The 20,988-nt window shown below is 38.0% G+C and overlaps 2 protein-coding genes across 2 annotated transcripts in view; one reads left to right on the top strand and one right to left on the bottom strand.

Moving 5' to 3' along the window:
• ANKUB1 (ankyrin repeat and ubiquitin domain containing 1) overlaps window positions 1–4,842 on the bottom strand; it is a 40,024-nt gene extending 35,182 nt beyond the window's left edge. Inside the window, exons 1-2 of the mRNA XM_060100273.1 lie at window positions 4,753–4,842; window positions 3,061–3,204 (exon numbers count right to left, since the gene is read on the bottom strand). Coding sequence (XP_059956256.1) covers window positions 3,061–3,204; window positions 4,753–4,842 — 234 coding nt within the window. The remainder of the gene's footprint in view (window positions 1–3,060; window positions 3,205–4,752) is intronic.
• The window catches only part of RNF13 (ring finger protein 13), a 214,792-nt gene that overhangs the window by 42,220 nt on the left and 151,584 nt on the right, over window positions 1–20,988 (top strand). The window lies entirely within an intron of this gene.

The following is a 20,988-nucleotide window of genomic DNA, read 5'->3' as shown; positions in this document are numbered from 1 at the left end:
AACAAAAAAGTCTTGGACATCATTATTGGTGTTGGAGGATTCCAGGAAATTTTAGAGGGTTTATACTGTACAGTAAACAAAAACACAGTATGTATATACATATTTAAAGACATGAGACATTTAAGAAATGACATAGAATTTAGGTCTGCTTAAAAAAAGTATTATACTACAATTTTCTGAGTATCAGAGAGAGAAAAGCAGAAGAAATTAGAATTGTTTTTATTTCCTTTTTTGATAACTAGACATTTTTCAAGAACCTAAAAATAATACCTCTAAAATCAGGAACAAGACAAGGATGCCCACGCTTGCCACTCTTATTCAACATATTGGGAAGTTCCAGCCAGAGCAATTAAGCAAGAAAAAGAAAGGAAAGGCATTCAAATTGGAAAGGAAGATGTAAAGCTGTCACTATTTACGGATGACATGATTTTATATAGAGAAAACCCTAAAGACTCCACCAAAAAACTATTAGAAATAATAAGCAAAGTTGCAGGGTACAAAATCAGCCTTCAAAAATCTGTTGCATTTCTGGATGGTAACAATGAACTAGCAGAAAGAGAAATTAAGAAAACAATCCCATTTACAATCACAGCACAAAGAATAAAATACCTAGGAATAAATTTAACCAAGGAGGTGAAAGACCTGTACACTGAAAACTGTAAGACATTGTTGAATGAAACTGAAGAAGACACAAAGAAATGGAAAGATATGCCATGCTCATTGACTGTAAGAAGCAACATTGTTAAAATGTCCATAATAACAAAAACAATCTACAGTTTCAGTGCAATCCTTATCAAGATCCCAAGGACATTTTTCACAGAAATAGAACAAAAAAATCCTAAAATATATATGGAACCACAGAAGACCCAGAATAGTCAAAGCAAGTTTGAGAAAAAAGAACAAAGCTGAAGGTATCACATGCTCTGATTTAAAACTATATTACAAAGCCATAGTAATAAAAATGGCATGGTATTGGCAGAACAACAGATATATAGATTAATGGAACAGAATTGAGAGCTCCAAAATAAACCCACACATATATGGACAATTAATTTACAACAAAGGAGCAAAGAACATACAATGGAGAAAGGATAGTCTCTTCAATAAATGTTGCTGAGAAAACTGGATAGCCACATTAAAAAAAAAGAAAGAAAAAGGAAAGACACTAGATCAATATCTCATACCATACACAAAAATCAACTCAAAATAGATTAAAGACTTAAATGTAAGACCTGAAACCATGAAATGCAATAGAAGAGAACATAGGCAGTATGCATTTTGACATTGGTCTTAGCAATATCTTTCTAGATATGTCTCCTCAGGCAAGGGAAACAAAAGGAAAACAAATGGTACTACAACAAACTAAAAAGATTCCACAGAGCAAAACAGTAATTCAAAAAGATATATGCACCCCTATGTTCACTGCAACATCATTTACCATAGCCAAGATATGGAAACAACATAAATGCCCATCAATGAACAAATGGATAAAGAAGATGTGGTGTGTATGTGTATGTATATATACACACACAACATATATATATATATATATATATATATATATATATATATATATATATACACAACGGAAGTACTCAGCCTTAAAAATGATTAAGTCTTGCCATTTGCGACAACATGATGGACCTAGAGGAATTTATGCTAAGTGAAATAAGTTAGACAGAGAAAGACAAATACCATATGATTTCATTCATACATGGAATATAAAAAACAAGCAAACTTACACAAAAAATTGAACAAAGCAAACCAAAATGTAGATATAGAGAACAGAGTAGTGGTTAGCAGAGGGGAAGGGGTGGTGGGAGGAGGACGAGATGGGTAAAGGGGATCAACTGTATGGAGGTGGTTGGAAACTAAATTTCTAGTGGTGAGCATGCTGTAGAGTATATAAAGAAGTAGAAATATAATACTGTACACATGAAAAATATGTAATGTAATGTTATAAACCAATGTTGCCCCAATAAAAAATAAACTTTAAAAATTTATCTAAAAAAGTATAATAAACAGATTTAAAAAATAGATACATGAATAAATGCTTATAAGACATTAAAAACGTATAAAATATGGCCTTTTTATTTACATAAATGGAATCATACAATTTTTTTTTCTGTGACTTATCTTTACTACTTAATAATAAATATTTTAGAAAATTCCTTTAAAAACTAGACTTCCCACTTAGTCAATCAGTAAAATATATGAAAAGAAAAAGAGTTAGCTTTAGCTACCATAAACTTCTTTTAATGCTAACCATGAGAAAATAAGTGCCCCATTTAGCAGAAAATATGTACTTTACTAAGTTCCTTGAGGCTCGTGTTTTCATATGGGGTAGAGAACCATTACTGAATACTATTTCTATCCTAGAGAGGAGCTCTTAATACTCTTTAGACTACCTGTCTCTTTGAGAAATTGTCAAAAGTTAAGGATCCTTCACCCAGAAAGTCTCCAGGTACATAATTTTGCATATTTTGCAGTTTTAGGGTTTTGTTCTTAAAGCCAGCCATGGACCCCAAATTAAGCACCACTGATTAAGGACAGTATAAATGGAAAATGCTGTCTCTGTTATATGTACACATACTTCACGAATGGTTGCGTTGTTGGATTTGAACGTAGATCCTGCCATTTCATTCTTATTGTTACTGAGAATTTCTTCCCTTTCCTCATTCCCCTAATCCATTGTAAGGCCATGGGAGTGACCTAATCTTCTTTCTCCCACATCAGTATTCCAGATCAGCCCCTTGGCCTTGATCCTATACTGGTTTATGGGTTGCTCTGCGATGACTGTTTTGGGGCAGGCAACAAGGGGGATAGAGGAGGGAAGGGAGAGAAAGAGTAAACAAAGGGAGCTCTATCCAGTCTCCATGCCTTATTTCCCCTTACAGCACAAATTGTGCCTAAGTCTAGTTATGCAAGTGGAAGAGAGGGGAAGGCAAGAAGAGAAAACCTCTTCCTACGTTGTGAACTACTTTGGTTGAATTATTCATAACTTTATCTGAAATGAGGTAGACATCTTGGACAACTTGTTACTCTGATCATCCGTCATACCTTAACAAAGCATTTGAGAGTTGAACAAAAAGATATTCCAACATCCGTAAGACTCCAACTGTCCTTTAGGGCTGCTCCAGCGTACATCAGCTCCAGATACCTCCTGCCTTGTTCATCTTCAGAGAGAGGAATGTGGAAATAATCCTTAAAAATCAATAGCATATCATGAAAACAGCATATCTCTACGTTACTAGACCAGCAATGTCATCTCTTATCTTTTACATTTTCCACTGAGTATTATAAAATTGGGACTGAAGGAGGAAGTATTAGACAGGGGTTCTTTATCTGAAGTCTTCAGACATCCCCAGAAGTTGATGGTTAGAACTTAGGTGGCAAAAAACTACATTTGGTTTTTATTAACTTCAAATAAAATTGGGATTTTTCTTATGTATATAGACAACAAGCTAAGGTAGCAGTAGTTGACTGTTCCTGTGACTTTGTCACCAATAGAAATCACAGATATTTTCATATCCCATTATTGTTGCAGATATCTCAAAATATTATTTATACTGATCTCCTTTGAAATTGTAATAGTGATGAGATACACTGCAAACACTTGTTAATGTGTTAATAAGGAAACCCACTGTCACAATATCACAATTTGTTTTTTAATTTTTTTTTTTTTTTTTTTTTTTCTTTTTGCGGTATGCGGGCCTCTCACTGTTGTGGCCTTTCCCGTTGCGGAGCACAGGCTCCGGACGCGCAGGCCCAGCGGCCATGGCTCACGGGCCCAGCCGCTCCGCGGCATATGGGATCCTCCCAGACCGGGGCACGAACCCGTATCCCCTGCATCGGCAGGCGGACTCTCAACCACTGCGCCACCAGGGAGGCCCTGTTTTTTAATTTTTTAAAGTTGTATTTCAGTATAACTGGTTTCCTTTTAGGGGGTATGTATTTTATTTTATGCATTTAAAGACATTCTGAGAAGGAGTCCATAGGCTTCACCAGACTGCCAGAGGGATCCATGATACATAAAGATTAAGAGCTTCTGTGTTAGAAAATCTAGATTTTAGGGATCATAGTAATTTACTATATATCATGTAACTATGATTCAATAAATGCTCCTTAGTAAATGGGAATAAGTCATCTCCAAGTTAAATACCATTTGATGGTCAGTTCCTAAATATTTGTCTTAATTTTCCATTTTATAGTGAGTATTTATAAGAAATTTGTAAGAAGAGTACTGCACCCAAATTATTTTTTATTCTGGCTCTGTGATCCTAGGTTAAATGGTCAATCTATCTGAGCTTCAGTTTTCCCTGGATGCAAAATGAGGCTGTAACCCAGAAGTCCTCTCCACCTCCAAAATCCTTTGGTTCTTTATAGTTGCTTGCTCACCACACAGGCCATCTATCTGACAACTGTATGCTCCACTTACCTGGCCTAGAGTTAGTGTCTTGTTTTTCTCCTTTTGTGAAGAATTTCAGTAATACTATCTGGCCCATACACAATCTACAAATATCATAAAGATAAGCTAAACATTTTTTCCCCTGAGAATTTTCCTGTCTAACACCTCCAGAGTTAATATCTTCTAACAAACGATTATGTAAGCAAGCAATGATATTTTCAAATAGTTTTAGTCCCCTGTTTGCTGAAAATGCACCCAATAGTATCTCTACCCCACGTACAGTTTAAACTTCACTGCATAGTTAAAATTAATGCACATCTTAGTGGCTCAGGGACAGTATGTACCTTTATCATCAGCTTGACAGCCTCCACAGTTTCATCTGCTGAAATATCAAATGGTTCAAAAGATCCCTCAAAAGCTATGAAAATCCTCATTTTGTCAAAAAAAGAAAAAAAGAAGCTGTTTTCAAAGATCCTATTGGATAGCTGGGAGAATCCAGTTCACGGTTAAGGACAAAAATGATGGCCAAGGCAGCTGTCACTGTCTAGCCTCAAAGGCGAGTTGAGAGAACGTGGAGAGAGAAGTCCCGCAGTACCACAGTATCTGGTGAAACTGACAGCAGCTACATTGGAGGAAATGTTTCTCTGCCAGTGGCATTAGTCAACAGCCACCTGTTGCTCTATTACGGAAACCAGAAAACTTGACAATGGTTGAGGCAAGTGTGAACAAGCGTCAAGCATGTAATACAAAAATGCCACACATAAATTATACTTTGTAATGTGACCACTATCCATTGATACTTGAATCCATATTCATCCAAGTACAGCTGATGGAAGGACCCTTAGAACTAGATATTTGAATTGGGATGCACTGGCACAGAGTGAAGCAAAACAGAGTTGATTTTATTGAATGTAATCATCCTGGAAGTTCTCTGTAAATAACTCTGAGCTGAAGCATTCTGGTTTCCATAGCAACTTTGTGTACTTGTTCCCTGGCGGTATTTCTAATCCTGCCACGGGGTACAGAACAATATCCACTTGCACTAGAGAGATGAATGTGTAGGCAAATGACTCTGTGGTTTTCCCTTCCCATCTCTGCATAATGGAATCTACCCAATAACAACACAATATAGTTGGTATTTCTTTTAGTCCTTGCCCTTATGTTATTTAGAACAATTTACCATTGTTATTTCCTTCAACTTCCCTTAGTGTTGGTGGGAAATATTTCAAACCACCCTCAAAAAATGAGCAAAGGGCTTCCCTGGTGGCGCAGTGGTTGAGAATCTGCCTGCTAATGCAGGGGACACGGGTTCGAGCCCTGGTCTGGGAGGATCCCACATGCCACGGAGCAACTAGGCCCGTGAGCCACAACTACTGAGCCTGCGCGTCTGGAGCCTGTGCTCCTGCAACAAGAGAGGCCGCAATAGTGAGAGGCCTGCGCACCGCGATGAAGAGTGGCCCCCACTTGCCACAACTAGAGAAAGCCCTCGCACAGAAACGAAGACCCAACACAGCAAAAATAAATAAATTAATTAAAAAAAAATGAGCAAAGATATTAATCACCATTACGCAAGCTTATATTTTACCTGAACTTAATTCTAAGCCTCTCCTCTGAAATCCCCAGTATTATGCACTTGTTCTATGCTATTATGTCATTAATTTTTAAAAATTAATTTATTTTATTTTATTTAGTTTTGGCTGCATTGGGTCTTCATTGCTGTGTGCGGGCTTTCTCTAGTTGTGGCGAGCAGGGACTACTCTTCTTTGTGGCGCGTGGGTTTCTCATTGCGGTGGCTTCTCTTGTTGCGGAGCACGGGCTCTAGGTGCGCGGGCTTCAGTAGTTGTGACACGCAGGCTTCAGTAGTTGTGGATCGCGGGCTCCAGAACGCAGGCTCAGTAGTTGTGGTGCATGGGCTTAGTTGCTCTGCAGCATGTGGGATCTTCCTGGACCAGGGCTCGAACCCATGTCTGGGAAGATTGGCAGGCGGATTCTTAACAACTGCGCCACCAGGGAAACCCTGATCATTTTTTAGTGTTTGTAAATCTTGTCTTCTTCCTGAAGACAGACCTAGGACAGAATCCATATCTTTCATTTCTTTTTATTCTTAACAGCACTTAGCATAATGTGAGTCACATGATAGGTGCTTAGTAAATGTTAACCTGTTAACTGATTCTATTCATTCACAGTCTGAGTTCCAACTATAAGAAATTTGAGAAAATGGAAAACATAAAAAAAGGCAAAGGATTTCACTGCAAAACTAATACTTTTGGCCTCATGTTTTTAAGTGTTGCAACACAATGATACCTTCTTATGCTGTCAGCATTTTGATAGAAAGAGTATTACCATAGGACATAGTTAATGCTGTTTTGGTGTCTTGCTCACCCTCCCTCACCCCCTCCAGCTGCCTTTACTGTTGACTGCTAAAGGCTTATAGCTACACCCCCTTTTCCAAAGAATTGCCCTCAGCTGATGGGAGCTGCCTTGCTGGGAAAGCTATGCACCCCTCCTCAATAATTGACTGCAAAGGGGCTACAGAGTGCCCACTCTCTTATATTAAGGGGTGAAAATTCTTCAGAGGATCTCTGTAGAGCAGGCCATAGCTGGACTTTACCTAGGCTACATCCTTCTTCAGCTCTTTCTTTTCCTGAATCCTGCTTAACTCTCGTCTTTTCTTGAAGAGTGCTCCCTCAGTAATTGGCATACATCCCAATCCCTGGATCAGGCTCTGCTTTTAGAGAAACCAGCCTAAGGCAGAAGATTTTTTTTTTTTTTTTCAGTACGCGGGCCTCTCACCGCTGTGGCCTCTCCTGTTGCGGAGCACAGGCTCTGGACGCGCAGGCTCAGCAGCCATGGCTCACGGGCCTAGCCGCTCCGCGGCATGTGGGATCTTCCCGGACCGGGGCATGAACCTGCGTCCTCTGCATCGGCAGGCGGACTCTCAACCACTGTGCCACCAGGGAAGCCCCTAGGGCAGAGGATTTTAAAGAAGCTCATAGGCATTAAGAAATCACAACCAAATGCTTTATAGTTTCCTGAACTGCATGTTTTCGTATACATGTATATTTTTATATTCTGCTGTAGACTTGGCTTTTGGAGTAAATGCCCATCTCTCGTAGGCATGGCTGGCCCCTGGTCTGGTTGGTTGCCGGGTCCTGACTTGTATGGATCTGCCAGCTACTGGGTGGTGGGCTGGGTCCTGAGGTGGCTGTGGCTGCAGAGCCCCAGGGACCCCCCAGGGCTGGTGCTATCCCACTGGTGGGTGGAACCTGGTTCTGGGGTAACTGGTTGCGGGGCCAGGGTTCCTGGATCTAGTGTCGGCATGCTGGTGGGTGGGGTCAGTTCCTGAAATGGTTGCCTGTGGGTTCTGGGGTGTCCTAAAGCTGGTCTGGCTCACTGGTGAGTGGGGCTAGATCCCAGGGCAGCTGGTTGAGGGGTCCAAGCTATCTTGGAGCTGGTGTTAACCTGCTGGTGGACAGAGCTGAGGCCCAGGGGTTTCTGGGGCTAATGCCCACTGTTGTGTGATGCTGGTCCTGGGGCTGATGCTGGCCCTCTGGTAGGTGGAGCCAAGTCCTGTGGTCTCTGGCTCTAGGGACCTTGGAGTCCCAGGGTTAGTGCCGGTGCACTTGTGTGTGGGTTTGGGTCCTGAGCCCTCTGATGGACAGGGTGTGTCCCAGGGTGGCTGGGTGCTCAAGGGTTCCTTAAGGCAGCCTGCCTACTGGTGGGTGGGGCTGTGTTCCCGCTAGGCTAGCTGTGTGGCCTGAGGCGACCCGGTACTGGTGCTCACAGGCTGGTGCGTGGGGCTGGGTCCCAGTTTTGGTAAGCTAGAAGGAGGATTCCAAAATGGCACTTGCCAGCTCCAGTGTCCTCCTGGCCAAACGGAGCGCCCCAGAATGGCTGCCACCAGGGGTAGCTCCAGTTGCTTGCTGCCTCTCTGGGAGACTCTACAGGATCGGCAGGTGGGTCTGACCCAACCTCCTTTCAAATTACTGCTTCTGCTCTGGGTCTTGGACTGTGTGAGATTCTGTGTGTGCCTTTTACGAGTGGAGTCTCTATTTCCCACAGCCCTCTGGCTGTCCTGAAAGTAAGCCCCACTGCCTTCAAAGCCAAACATTTTGGGGGCTTGTCTTCTCAGTGCAGGATCCCTGGGCTGGGGAACCTGACATGGGACTCGAACCCCTTGCTCCCTGGGGAGAACCTCTGCAATTGTAATAATCTTCCCATTTGTTGGTCACCCACCCAGGGGTATGGGTCTTGACTGTATCACATCTCTAGCCTTCCTACCCATCTCCTTGTGGTTCCTTCTTCGTATCTTTAGTTGTAGAAGATCTTTTCTGCTAGATTCTGGTCTTTCTCATCAATAGTTGCTCTGTAAGTAGTTCTAGTTTTGGTGTGCCCATGAGAGGAGGTGAGCTCAGGATCTTCCTACTCTGCCTTCTTGGCCATCTAGCCAAAACGTTCTGACATGAGAATAAAACGTTGAAAAGGGTAAGTAAAATTATCCCTATCATAGGAGACATAATTGTAAACCAATAAATCATGGCAATCAAATTTTTAAGACTACTACAAATAATGAAATAATTCAACTAGGTGGCTGTATTTATAATTAATACACAGAAATTAATAGTTTTCTAGAAATAAATGACTGATATACTATATAATGGAAGAAAATACTCCATTTATAAAAGAGAAAAAAGATAATAGGTTAGGAGTAAACTTAGCAGGAAACATGTAAGAAATGTATAAAATAAATGTAAAAACATAACCAAAAAACATAAAAGACTTGAACAAGTGGACTGGGATACTGTAACTTTGGAAGGAAGGTTCAAAACGATTAAGTCATCAATTCTTCTTAAGTCAATATAAAAGTAACTTCCTAAGTTAGTATATAAATTTAATATATAAATTAAAAAATCCCAACAGGATCTTTTTCCAGCTTTATTGAGATATAATTGACATATACACTATGTAAGTTTAAGGTGTACAATGTGATGATATATGTATACATTGTGAGATGGTTACCACAATAAGATTAGTTAACACGTCCATCACCTCACACAGTTACCTTTTTTTTTGGAAGTAGAACATTTAAGATCTACTTTTAGCAACTTTCACTTATACAATACAGAATTGTTAACCAACAGGATTTTTCCAAACTAGGCAAGATGTTCTAAAATTAACGTAGAAAAATAAGCAAGTATAGCTAGAAAAGCTCTGGAAGAGAAGAGTAGTGAAAAGCACTCACCTACAAGATGTTAAAATATATCATAATGCTACAATAAAATTAAAACTGTGATCCTGGCATATGAAGAGTCAGAAAAATCAATGGAAAAATAGAAAGCATAAAAATGGACTCACAAGAGTTTAGTATATGATAAAAGTGGCATCTTGCAAATTAAGAGGTACAGACTTCCAGTTTGAGTCACAAGAATGAAATGTAGAGCATGGGAAATATAGTCAGTAATAGTGTAATATCTTTGTATGGTGACAGATAGTAACTAGACTCATCATGGTGATCATTTTGAAACGTATAGAAATATTGAATCACTATGTTGTGCACCAGGAACTAATATAGTGGTTGTAGGTCAATTAATTATACTTCAGAAAACAAATAACAAACTCATAGAAAAAGAGATCAGATTTTTTTTTTTGAAGTACAGTTGATTTACAATGTTGTGTTAGTTTCAGGTGTACAGCAAAGTGATTCAGTTCTATATGTATATATATGTGTGTGTGTGTGTGTGTGTATATATACATATACACATATATATGTATACACACACACACACACACACATATATAAATATACATATATATATATTCTTTTTCAGATTCTTTTCCCTTATAGGGTATTACTAAATATTGAGTATAGTTGCCTGTGCTATACAATAGATCCTTGTTTGTTATCTATTATGTATACAGTAGTGTGTGTATGTTAATCCCAAACTCCTAATTTATCCCTCCCCCCTGCTTTTCCCCTTTGGTAACCGTAAGTTTGTTTTCTATGTCTGTGGGTCTATTTCTGTTTTGTATATAAACTCATTTGTATCATTTTTTTTTAGATCCCACATATAAGTGATATTATATGATACTTGTCTTTGTCTGGCTTAATTCACTTAGTATGATAATCTCGATGTTGCTGCATATTTCATTCTTTTTTATGGCTGAGTAATATTCCATTGTATATATGTGTGTATGTGTGTGTGTGTATATATATATATATATATATATATATATATATATACACACACACACATACACATACCATATCTTCTTTATCCATTCATCTGTCATTGGACATTTAGGTTGCTTCCATTTCTTGGCTATTGTAAATAGTGCTGCAATGAACATTGGGGTGCATGTATCTCCTTTGAATTATGGTTTTCTCCAGATATATGCCCAGGAGTGGGATTGCAGGATCATATGGTAACTCTATTTTTAGTGTTTTAAGGAACCTCCATACTGCTGTCCATAGTGGTTGTACCAATTTACATTCCCACCAACAGTGTAAAAGGGTTCCTTTTTAAAAAGAGATCAGATTTGTGGTTACCATAGGGTGGGGGAATTGGATGAAGATGGTCAAAAGTTTCAAACTTCCAGTTATAAGATAAAAAAGTACTAGAGGTGAAATGTACAACATGATTAATATAATGAACACTGCTGTATGTTATATGTGAAAGTTGTTAAGAGGGGAAATCCTAAGAGTGCTCATCACACAAGGAAAAAATATTTTTTTCTTTTTTTTGTATCTATATGAGATGATGGATGTTCACTGAACTTATTGTTGTAATCATTTCATGATGTATGTAAGTCAAGTCATTACGCTGTACAACTTAAACTTACACAGTGCTGTATGTCAATTATATCTCAATAAAACTGGAAGGAAAAAAGAATATTAAAAAAGTAGCATATGTATCAGTGGTGATGGTGTGGGGAAATAAGATAGTGTTGAATTACCCAGTAGTTACCTGAAAGAAAAAAAACTGGAGCTCTACTTTTTACCTAGCATCATGAGAAATTAAAAATGCATCAAAGATTTAAATGCAAAAAATAGAACTATGAAAAGTTAGTTTTATAATAAGGCAAAAAGTAAGGTGCAAAACAGAGTATGTAATACCTCAAATACCATTTGAGGAAAAAAGGGGGAAATCATATCTATAGATATGATGTATGATATAGTTTGCATATACCTCAAAATCTCTGGAAATACACTCAGGAAACTAGAAAGCACCCTGGTGCCTATGGAGAGGAGACTTGAGCAGCCAGGGATCAAGGATGAGAACAGTACTTTTCACTGTATTATCATTTTTTAAAATAGATTTAATTTAGAGAACTTTTAGGTTCACAGCAAAATTGAGCAGAAAGTACATAGAGTTCTCATGTACCCACATATCTACTGCCACCACACAGGACAGCCTTACCCACTATCAAAATCCTGAACTGAGAAGTACGTTTGTTACAATTAATGAGCCTACACTGATACATCATTATCACCCAAAGTCCATAGTTTACATGAGGGTGCACACTTGGTGTTGTACATTGTATGGGTTTTGACAAATGTGTAATGACATGTATCCAACATTATATTATGATATGGAATAGTTTCATGGCCCCAAAATCCTTCCTATTCTGTCTATTCATCCTTTCCTGTCCCAACCCCTGGCAACAACTGATCTTTTCACTGCCTCCATAATTTTGCCTTTTCCAGAATGTCATATAGTTGGAATCACATAGTATGTAGCCTTTTCAGATAAGCTCTCATTTAGTAATATGCATTTAAGCTTCTCCCGTGTCTTTGCATGGCTTGATAGCTTATTTCTTCTTAGTGGGGAATAATATTCCATCATCTGGATGTACTACAGTTTGTTTACCCATTCACCTACTGAAGGACATCTTGGTTGCTTCCAAGTTTTGGCACTTACGAATAACGCTGCTATAAACATACATGTGCAGGTTTTTGTGTGGATATTAGTTTTCAGTTCATTGGGGTAAATACTAAGGATTGTGATTGCTGGATGGTATGTTAAGAATATGTTTAGTTTTGTAAGAAACTGCCAGTTGTCCTATAGAGTGGCTGTACCATTTTGCATTTCTGCCAGCAATGATTTTGCTCCACATCCTAACCAGCATTTGGTGTTGTCAATGCTTGTATTATCCTTTAATTCTTTAAAAATTTTGAACCATGTGGAGGCATTAACCAGTCAAAAAATTAAATTAGAAGTAAAATCCAAAAATAAAAAGCCCAACTCAGTCCTTTCAAGAAGCCTTCTTTATCTCCCCCGGAAAGTTGACATCTGTTCTTCCACTGCATCATATATTCTTTACCTGTAGAACCTTTTATACTGCATTCCACTTATGTCAGTGTCAGCCTTCCCCATTAGACTAGGAGCTTTTTGATGGAGGGACAGTGTCTTAATCACCTTTGAATACCCAGTGGCATAGCTCAGTGCCTTGCAGTGATTGAATAAACAACATAGCTTATTGTAGATTCATATCATTAAAAATTGCCTTGTAACAGTGAAATGATAAGCAGGCTTGAAAACTCTCTTAGGAATGTAGGGAAAGCTTGAAATGATAAGAATTAAACTTAAAAATACTCTTAATTGAAATCTAGGAACAGCTTGCTTTAGCATCTAGAGGCCCTTTTTGTTTTTCGTTTTTTCATTTTCTAGGAATTATAAATTAATTTAGTTAGCCTACTGGGTACCTCGTACATGCAATGGGATATGCTAGGTCTTTGGAAGATTTGATGATGAATGTGACCTTAAGGGATTTGCCATGAGTAAGGAATATGGTAGTTGTCTAAAATACCTGGGCCAGAAACTGTACTATAAGATGAAGTGTGAAAAGCAGCACAAACAAAATGAATGATATGAAAGTGAAAAGACATTTGATCTGAAGTGAAGATATACTGTTTATTAATTTTATTAATTCACTACATATACAGTGAAGCCCTACTATGTGCCAGACACTGTTCTGTGCTGCACTATTGCAGCAGACAAGCAGAACAAGACATGGAGCTTCCAGTCTAGTGTGAATGTGAGCATGTATTTAGGGTGGAGCAACAAATAAATAAGCTTGTTTAAAGAGAATGATCAGATAGTAGGGATAGCATGTAAAAATAAATAAGACAAAATAAATGTAGAGAAATAGGAAAGGAATTGCTTGCTAGTAATAATGGTAGGAAAGAATTAGGTTATATGCAGGGAAAACAAGTAAATAGAAAGATGACACATACCAAGGGAGAAAGAGAAAGAGAACAGTAATGTTACAAGATGAGGACTAGGGTAAAAAAGAAACAACTATGTCACAATCAGTGACGAATATATTTTAGTCCTCTGATCTCTCATATATTTCAAAAGTGAAAATTAGTGATTTCAGTCTTATTTCTGTACTGAAAGTTACGGTAGTCTCCCTATTACAGTTAAACCCTTTACTTTAGTTTCCTTTTAAAGCTCTGAAATAATTACATATTTGAATTGACTTTAAAATATATTTTGATTTATGATATATTGATATATGTCATACATGTTATATGATATATCCAAAATAACAAGAAATAGAATTTAATGTCACATGGTAAATAGTATTGTAAAGGAATGCTGAGTGATTGGTGGCCCTTTACAATAATTTTTACCTTAGGAGCATCTGCTTTGGGTTGAAAATGCTCAATGCTGATGTGTTGAGAAAAATTTATAGCATCTTTTTTTAACATACAATTATGCTTTTATGATTGTTACTTTTAAAATTTGTCACTGAGTTCCATTTCATCTAAGAAGGTGTAAATGTGTATCTGAATCACCTGATAATCCTCTTAATATATGGATTCTCATTGAATAGTTCTAAAGTGGGCCTGAGATTTTCAGTTCTAATAGACTCCCTGGACTATACTTTAACTGGCAAGGAACTAGAAACTATATGGAGATTTTTTTTAAAGTAATTATAAAGAAAAACATATTTTGATTCAGCGGCCTCCCAATTAAATATAAAGAAAATCAAAAGAAAATTATTATTTAAAATTTCATTAAAAATAGCCTTACAAAACAGTGATTTCAGTCTTGCATTCCTCAATTTTCTTGAATATGATAAAAGATATAAATAAAACAATCTATTTTGATATGACTGATACCAATAAGCATTTTTCATTTGTAAATTAGTAAAAGTAAAATGAGCTACCTTCAATTTAAAATCCATGAGTTTTTAAAATCATGTTTAGTGAAAGATAATTTTTTTATCAAAAACAGGTGCAAGCTTATTTTGACCACAGAGCTTGTTTCACATTTCTCAACCCCTGAAACGTTTAAGAACTAGTAGTCTTTGTTTTGACCATGAATAGGTATGATGAGTTACTGTACTGCCACCGCTTTTGAGTAGCTCTTGTGAACTGGAAAAGGCTTTCATAGAAAGCATTTGTCTGTAGTGCCAGGTTGGACCTTATGTTGCAGTAGGCCAGCCTTTTGAGAATAAAAACATGTTTGAAAAAAGGAAGTAGAGTTCTTAATTCTCAATATTCTTTCTGTCCTTGTATTATTCCTGATTCTTTTAAGGTACAGTTTTAGTTTTTTTAAGAAAGTAATTTATTACTATTTTTATTTTAACTGGAAAAACAATCATGCAGGTTTGGGCAATCCTAAAACACCTAGAGATATTTAGTTAAATATAATACATCTTCATAAGTGCAGAGCTTGCAAAACAGTAAGGGATATCCTCTTGGGTCAAACAAAGAGGAAACTAAAAATCAGATCTTACAGTTTCCCATATTTGCTATGTAGCAAAGAAAAATAGGAACAGAATCAAAGACTAAAGAAGATGGACTTAACTCTAACAGGAATGGATGATTTAGAAGTTTGGTCTGGTGATCAGCAGCATCAGTATCACCGGGGCACTTGCTGGAACTATAGAATCTCAGGCTCCATTGTAGCCTCCTGAATCAGAATCTACATTCTAACAAGTGCCCAGGTGTTTCTATGTATAATAGTTTAAGAAGCACTGGTCTACATGATGTCATAGTTGAGGGATACTAGGAAGACTTCTCTCGACCACCAAGTTTTTCACTCATTCATTTCAGTATCTAAAATTTCATTTTCATTTAAGGTTTCTTGTTTGTTTGTTTGTTTTGCGGTACGCGGGCTTCTCACTGTTGTGGCTTCTCCCGTTGCAGAGCACAGGCTCCGGACACTCAGGCTCAGCGGCTATGGCTCATGGGCCCAGCTGCTCTGCGGCATGTGGGATCTTCCTGAACCGGGGCTCGAACCCGTGTCCCCTGCATCGGCAGGCAGACTCTCAACCACTGCGCCACCAGGGAAGCCCGGTTTTGTGGTTTTGAAAGCTACTCTATAAAACATGTATCTTTAACAAGGCTAATACTCCTGTATTCATTTACTAAAAAGTTTTCTAAATGACAGCTGGAAGCAGAGCTTTGGAGATCTAAGACAGGTAAATTTTAGGTGCTGGAGAGCGAAGGGTAGGCTCAGATAAAGGGTACAATTCAGGCAGGACAACCAGGCATAGATAGAATGTGGTGAAATCTAGGAACAAGAGGTTGCATTACTTGCCCCAGATAATACAGGAGAGAGTCATTTGGCTCCAACTTGAGCCCTCTCTTTCGTTATACTGGCTACTCATTGTTTGTCATCTCAGTTCAAAGCTCAGGCTCTGGATATGGATAGACTTGCATTCAAATCCCAATTCCAGAGCCCAAGAGGTCTATTTCATTTCCCACCAGCTGCGTGAGTTTAGATGAGTTATTTAATTTCTTGGAACCATAGTTTCCTGATCTGTAAAAATAAACACAATAGTAGGACCTAAGGTTGTCATGAAGATTAATAAAATAACGTGTAAAAGAGCTTAGTACAGTGTTGTTGCTGCTACTGCTATTGATACAATTAGTAGTGAGGAGAGCAGGGGGAACAAGGAAAAGTCTGGGAATATGTTGAGAGCCCTGGTCTCCTGGGGATAGAGAGTCTGATATGGGAAATAACAATGTTGAAAGACTGGAAAGGTTTGAGAGTAAAGTGTGCCTAATTAAACATTTTACTTAGCACTGAATGTGAAGAGATCAATGATAAAAAGTAAAATTATGAAGTAGCAGAGAGGTAAGAGAGAGAAGGAAGACTGTAAGTAAAAATGGGAAAGTCTAAAAATAGCAATCAATTCTAGCAATTCTCATACAATGTCTGTCTTTTTTTCCATTAACTGGCTATTATTACCATCTGAAAAACCTAGTGCTTTAATTTTATAATCTGAACACATGCAAGTGTAATTCAGCAGTTTCCCCACATCTTTATTTTTGGAAATGAACAAACTAGTGGCAGAGGCATTTCATTAAGTTGCCAAGATAGATAAGACTTTACCATAATCAGGATGGAAGCCGGGAGACTTTCCAGACTATAGAGCTCGTCACCAGATGCGAAGCCTTTTTCAAGGAAGTGAAATTGTGCGATTGATGGCTGGAATAAATTCATGCATGAAACAGGAAATAACACGCAGTGAACAGAAAAGAAATCTACAGTTAGGAAAACAAGCAATAGTGGGGGAAATAGCAGTTATAAAACACAGCTTATTGTCAACTTAACTGAAACAGAACAAACAGTAGGCTAATTAAAGTACGGTTTAAGTACCATTGTGTTGGTTGGAATGTTTTATATGAACACGGATCTTTTAAATTAAATTCTAACTTTAACCACTGCCCCATTTAGTAAAATCAGACGTATCATGCTTGTCTCTTCCCTTCTGCTAGCACATGCTGTTGTTTTTTCTCCTGTATTGTGTCTAAATTGTGGAGAAAACTTTTACATTTTCATTCAAGCCCCACAGATTAGGACAGTGCCCTCTCAGATCTTCTGGGTTCTCATCTTTTCTGTTGTATTTTCCATTCTGGAGAGTTTCCTTCTCTGCCTGAAAAATGTATTTGATCTTGCAATTTTCAAGAGAGTGGCAGGGGAGGGGAGAATTTATGAAATATGAGGTGTCAGTGGCTGACAATTAAATCTCTAATATCTGCCCTTCTTTTTGAATCTAAGGAAAATAATTAGTGTGGGAATTTAAGATACCATTGTAAGGGTTCCATGTGGAAAAAACTGGGGGGCAGGAGCTAAGGATTCCTCAGAACATAATATGTAGATGGCCACCTGCTTGATTTACGCTAAATGCTAGCTCTAAATATTAGTTTAGTTGTTTAATTAACATACTACAAAGGAGGCTGCTTGTAAGTGATCTCATACATTCCTGTGTATTTAATGCTACTTTTACAATAAAGATTCCTAAATTTATATCTTGTGTTATAACCACTCCTCTTTATATCCAGATGCCTCCTGGGCATCTCCATTTAGATATCTCAATCATAAAATATACAAAAATGAACTTGTGCTTTTCCCTCTCCAAATTTTTCTCTTTCTTCATCACCCAGTTTTCTCTGCGTCATAAATGATACCACCAGTCACCCAGCTGCTCAAACCAGAAATCTGGCAGTCATCGTTCTTCCTTTTTCCCTCATCCTTCACATGCATCATCAAATCCTCATTATTTGAACTCCAAAATATATCTTCATTCTGACCATTTCTTTCCATCCCTACTGCCATGGCTTTGGTCTTGGCCATTATTTTCTTCTTGGATTATTGCAACAATCTCCTGACTGGCTTTCTTGTTTTCACTCATGTCTTTCTTCAGTCTTTCCTACGTAATTGCAGGATGGTTCTCTTAAAGTGCAAATTAGATAATGTCGTTCCCGGCTTGAAATTCCTAATTGGATAGAACTAGATAGAACTAGAACCTTTCGGGAATTCTCTGGTGGTGCAGTGTTTAGGACTCGGCGCTTTCACTGCCGTGGGCCTGGGTTCAATCCCTGGTTGGGGAACTAGGATCCCACAAGCCATGTGGTGTGGCCACAAACAAACAAACAAGCAAAACAACAGCAAAAGAACTGGAACCTTTACTATGCTCTACAAACCTCTACATCTGTGATTCTCAAACTTATGCATTTTTAAGAATCACTTGGAGTTAAAATGCAGACTCCTAGGCCTGACTCCCAGAAAATCTGATTCTCTGCTTGGGCTGAGAATAGAGATTTCTAACAAGCTCCCAGATGAGGCTGGTCTGGCTAGTCAAGGACCACACCTTGAATAGTAATGCCCAATTAAACCTCATCTCTTACCAACCTTCCCTTCCCTTCCCTCACTACATTCCAGCCCCACTGGTTTCCTTATCCTCAATTATGCTAGACTTGTTATGGTCTCAGGGCCTTTGAACATGCTTTTCAGTTCATTCTGGGTGCCCTTACTAGCATTTATTCTATCTTCTTTTGATGATGTCATCCTGATTTCCTTACTTCTCTCCCTTGGTGTGTGATCTGATGAAACAGTTAATTAAGGCATCAAGGGATGAACATGTGTCAGAAGATAAGCCAGTGGAAGACTCCCTCCCTGGAATTTGAACTGTGAACAGAGTGATGAAAATGGCCAGAGTAGTACTGCCAGGATGAGAATACTGATTCTGTGGGACAATAAGAGCCACCGATTATTGATCTTTACAAGACTGTACTACTGGCATCCTTTTAATGCTGAGAGTATCATCATATTCTTCAAGTAAATTGCCTTTTTTAACCTAAATTGACTAGAGTTGGTTCCTGTGGCTCACAACCTAGGAAGCCTTCTTCTTTAAGTCTCAACTTATGTCAGCTTTTCAGAAAGGTTTCTTTGACAATATGTATAATATAGGTCCCTCCTTTAATTCTCAAATGATTTTTCTGCATATATTAAGATAAGCTTTTAGTTTAAATATATTAATATGGTGAATCATATTAATAAATTTTATAATATCTTAAATTCAACATTGTTTGGTCATAGTTTTTTTGTTTGTTTTTTATTATTTATTTATTTATTTATTTATTTTTTGCGGTACGCGGGCCTCTCACTGTCGCGGCCTCTCCCGCTGCGGAGCACAGGCTCCGGACGTGCAGGCTCAGCGGCCACGGCTCACAGGCCCAGGCGCTCCGTGGCATGTGGGATCCTCCCGGACCGGGGCACGAACCCGCGTCCCCTGCATCGGCAGGCGGACTCCCAACCACTGCACCACCAGGGAAGCCCTTTTGTTTGTTTTTTAAAGCTTTGCTAGTTTTAGTTTACCAATGTTTTATTTGGGATTTTTGCGTATTCATTCAAAGTGAGATTGGCCTATGATTTTTCTTACCTGTATTGTCTTTGTTCAGTTTTAGTATCAAGAGTATACTGCCCTCATGGAATTAGTTGAATAGTTTTCACTTTTTATTCTATGAAATGGTTTGTAAAACTTTTATTATCTATTCCTTGAAGGTATGGTGAACTTACCTTTAAAACGTTCTGGAGTTGATTTTTTGAGGGAAGGGTTGTAGATTAAAAAAAAAATAAATTTATTTATTTATTTTGGGCTGCGTTGGGTCTTTGTTGCTGCGTGTGGGCTTTCTCTAGTTGCAGAGAGCGGGGGCTACTCGTTGCGGTGGCTTCTCTTGCTGCGGAGCACGGGCTCTAGGCGCGCAGGATTCTGTAGTTGTGGCTCATGGGCTCTAGAGCACAAGCTCAGTAGTTGTGGCGCACGAGCTTAGTTGCTTCACAGCATGTGGGATCTTCGCACACCAGGGCTCGAACCCGTGTCCCCTACATTGGCAGGCAGATTCTTAACCACTGCGCCACCAGGGAAGTCCTGTAGTAGTTTTTTTTTTTTTTTTTTTTTTTGGAGTGCTATTTCAATTTCCCTAGCCTGCTTAGGTTTCTTATATCTTCTCGGGTGTTTAGGTAAATTAAAACTTTTTTCCTAGGAAATTGTTTATTTGGTATTTTTTGGGGGTATTTTTTCATATTTATTATTTAAAGTTGTTCATAGTATTTTCTTAGAATTTTAAAAAATACTCTATCAATAGTTGATATCTAATATTATATTTTGGTCGTATAACATGGGCTGTATGCCATGTATTCTTTTACATTTGTTGAGATTTGCATTATAGCATAATATGCTGCTATTTTGGGAAAGATTCCATATGTGCTTGAAAAGAATATTTACAGGGTTCTCTACCTGTTCTGTGTGTTGTCTAAATATTCTATATTCTTACTAATGTTTTGTCTGCTGGATTTATTAGGTACTTAAAATGGTGTATAAAATTCTACTTTGATTGTGATTTGCCAACTTTTCTTTGTAAGCTAGTCAATTCTTGCTTTAAATATTTTGAGGCTATGTTTCTAGATGCATACTGGTTCAAGATGGTTATAACTTCTTTGCAAATTTTTCCACTTATCATTCTTTTATAGTTCTATTTATCCTGATTAACAGTGCTTTTGACTTTAGGTCTGTTCCCCACCCCCCATAGTAATACAGCTACACTAGCTTTCTTTTGGTTGTTATTCCCTTTGCATATCTTTCCCCCTCATTTTACTATCACTTTTTGGTGTCCTTTAAGTTTTTATATTTTGTCTTATTAAAAAGAATACAACGGACAATCTTTTAATTGGCAAGTTTACCCCATTTACCTCTTTTAGAGATTATTGATGATTTATTTCCTTTATCTCATTTTGTATTTGCCATTTACAATACCTTTAATTTGCTCCTTTCCCACC

This window comes from Mesoplodon densirostris, chromosome 5 (assembly GCF_025265405.1).
Source record: "Mesoplodon densirostris isolate mMesDen1 chromosome 5, mMesDen1 primary haplotype, whole genome shotgun sequence".
In the NCBI taxonomy this organism is placed as follows: Eukaryota; Metazoa; Chordata; class Mammalia; order Artiodactyla; family Ziphiidae; genus Mesoplodon; species Mesoplodon densirostris.
This window is presented reverse-complemented; position numbering and strand designations above follow the sequence as displayed.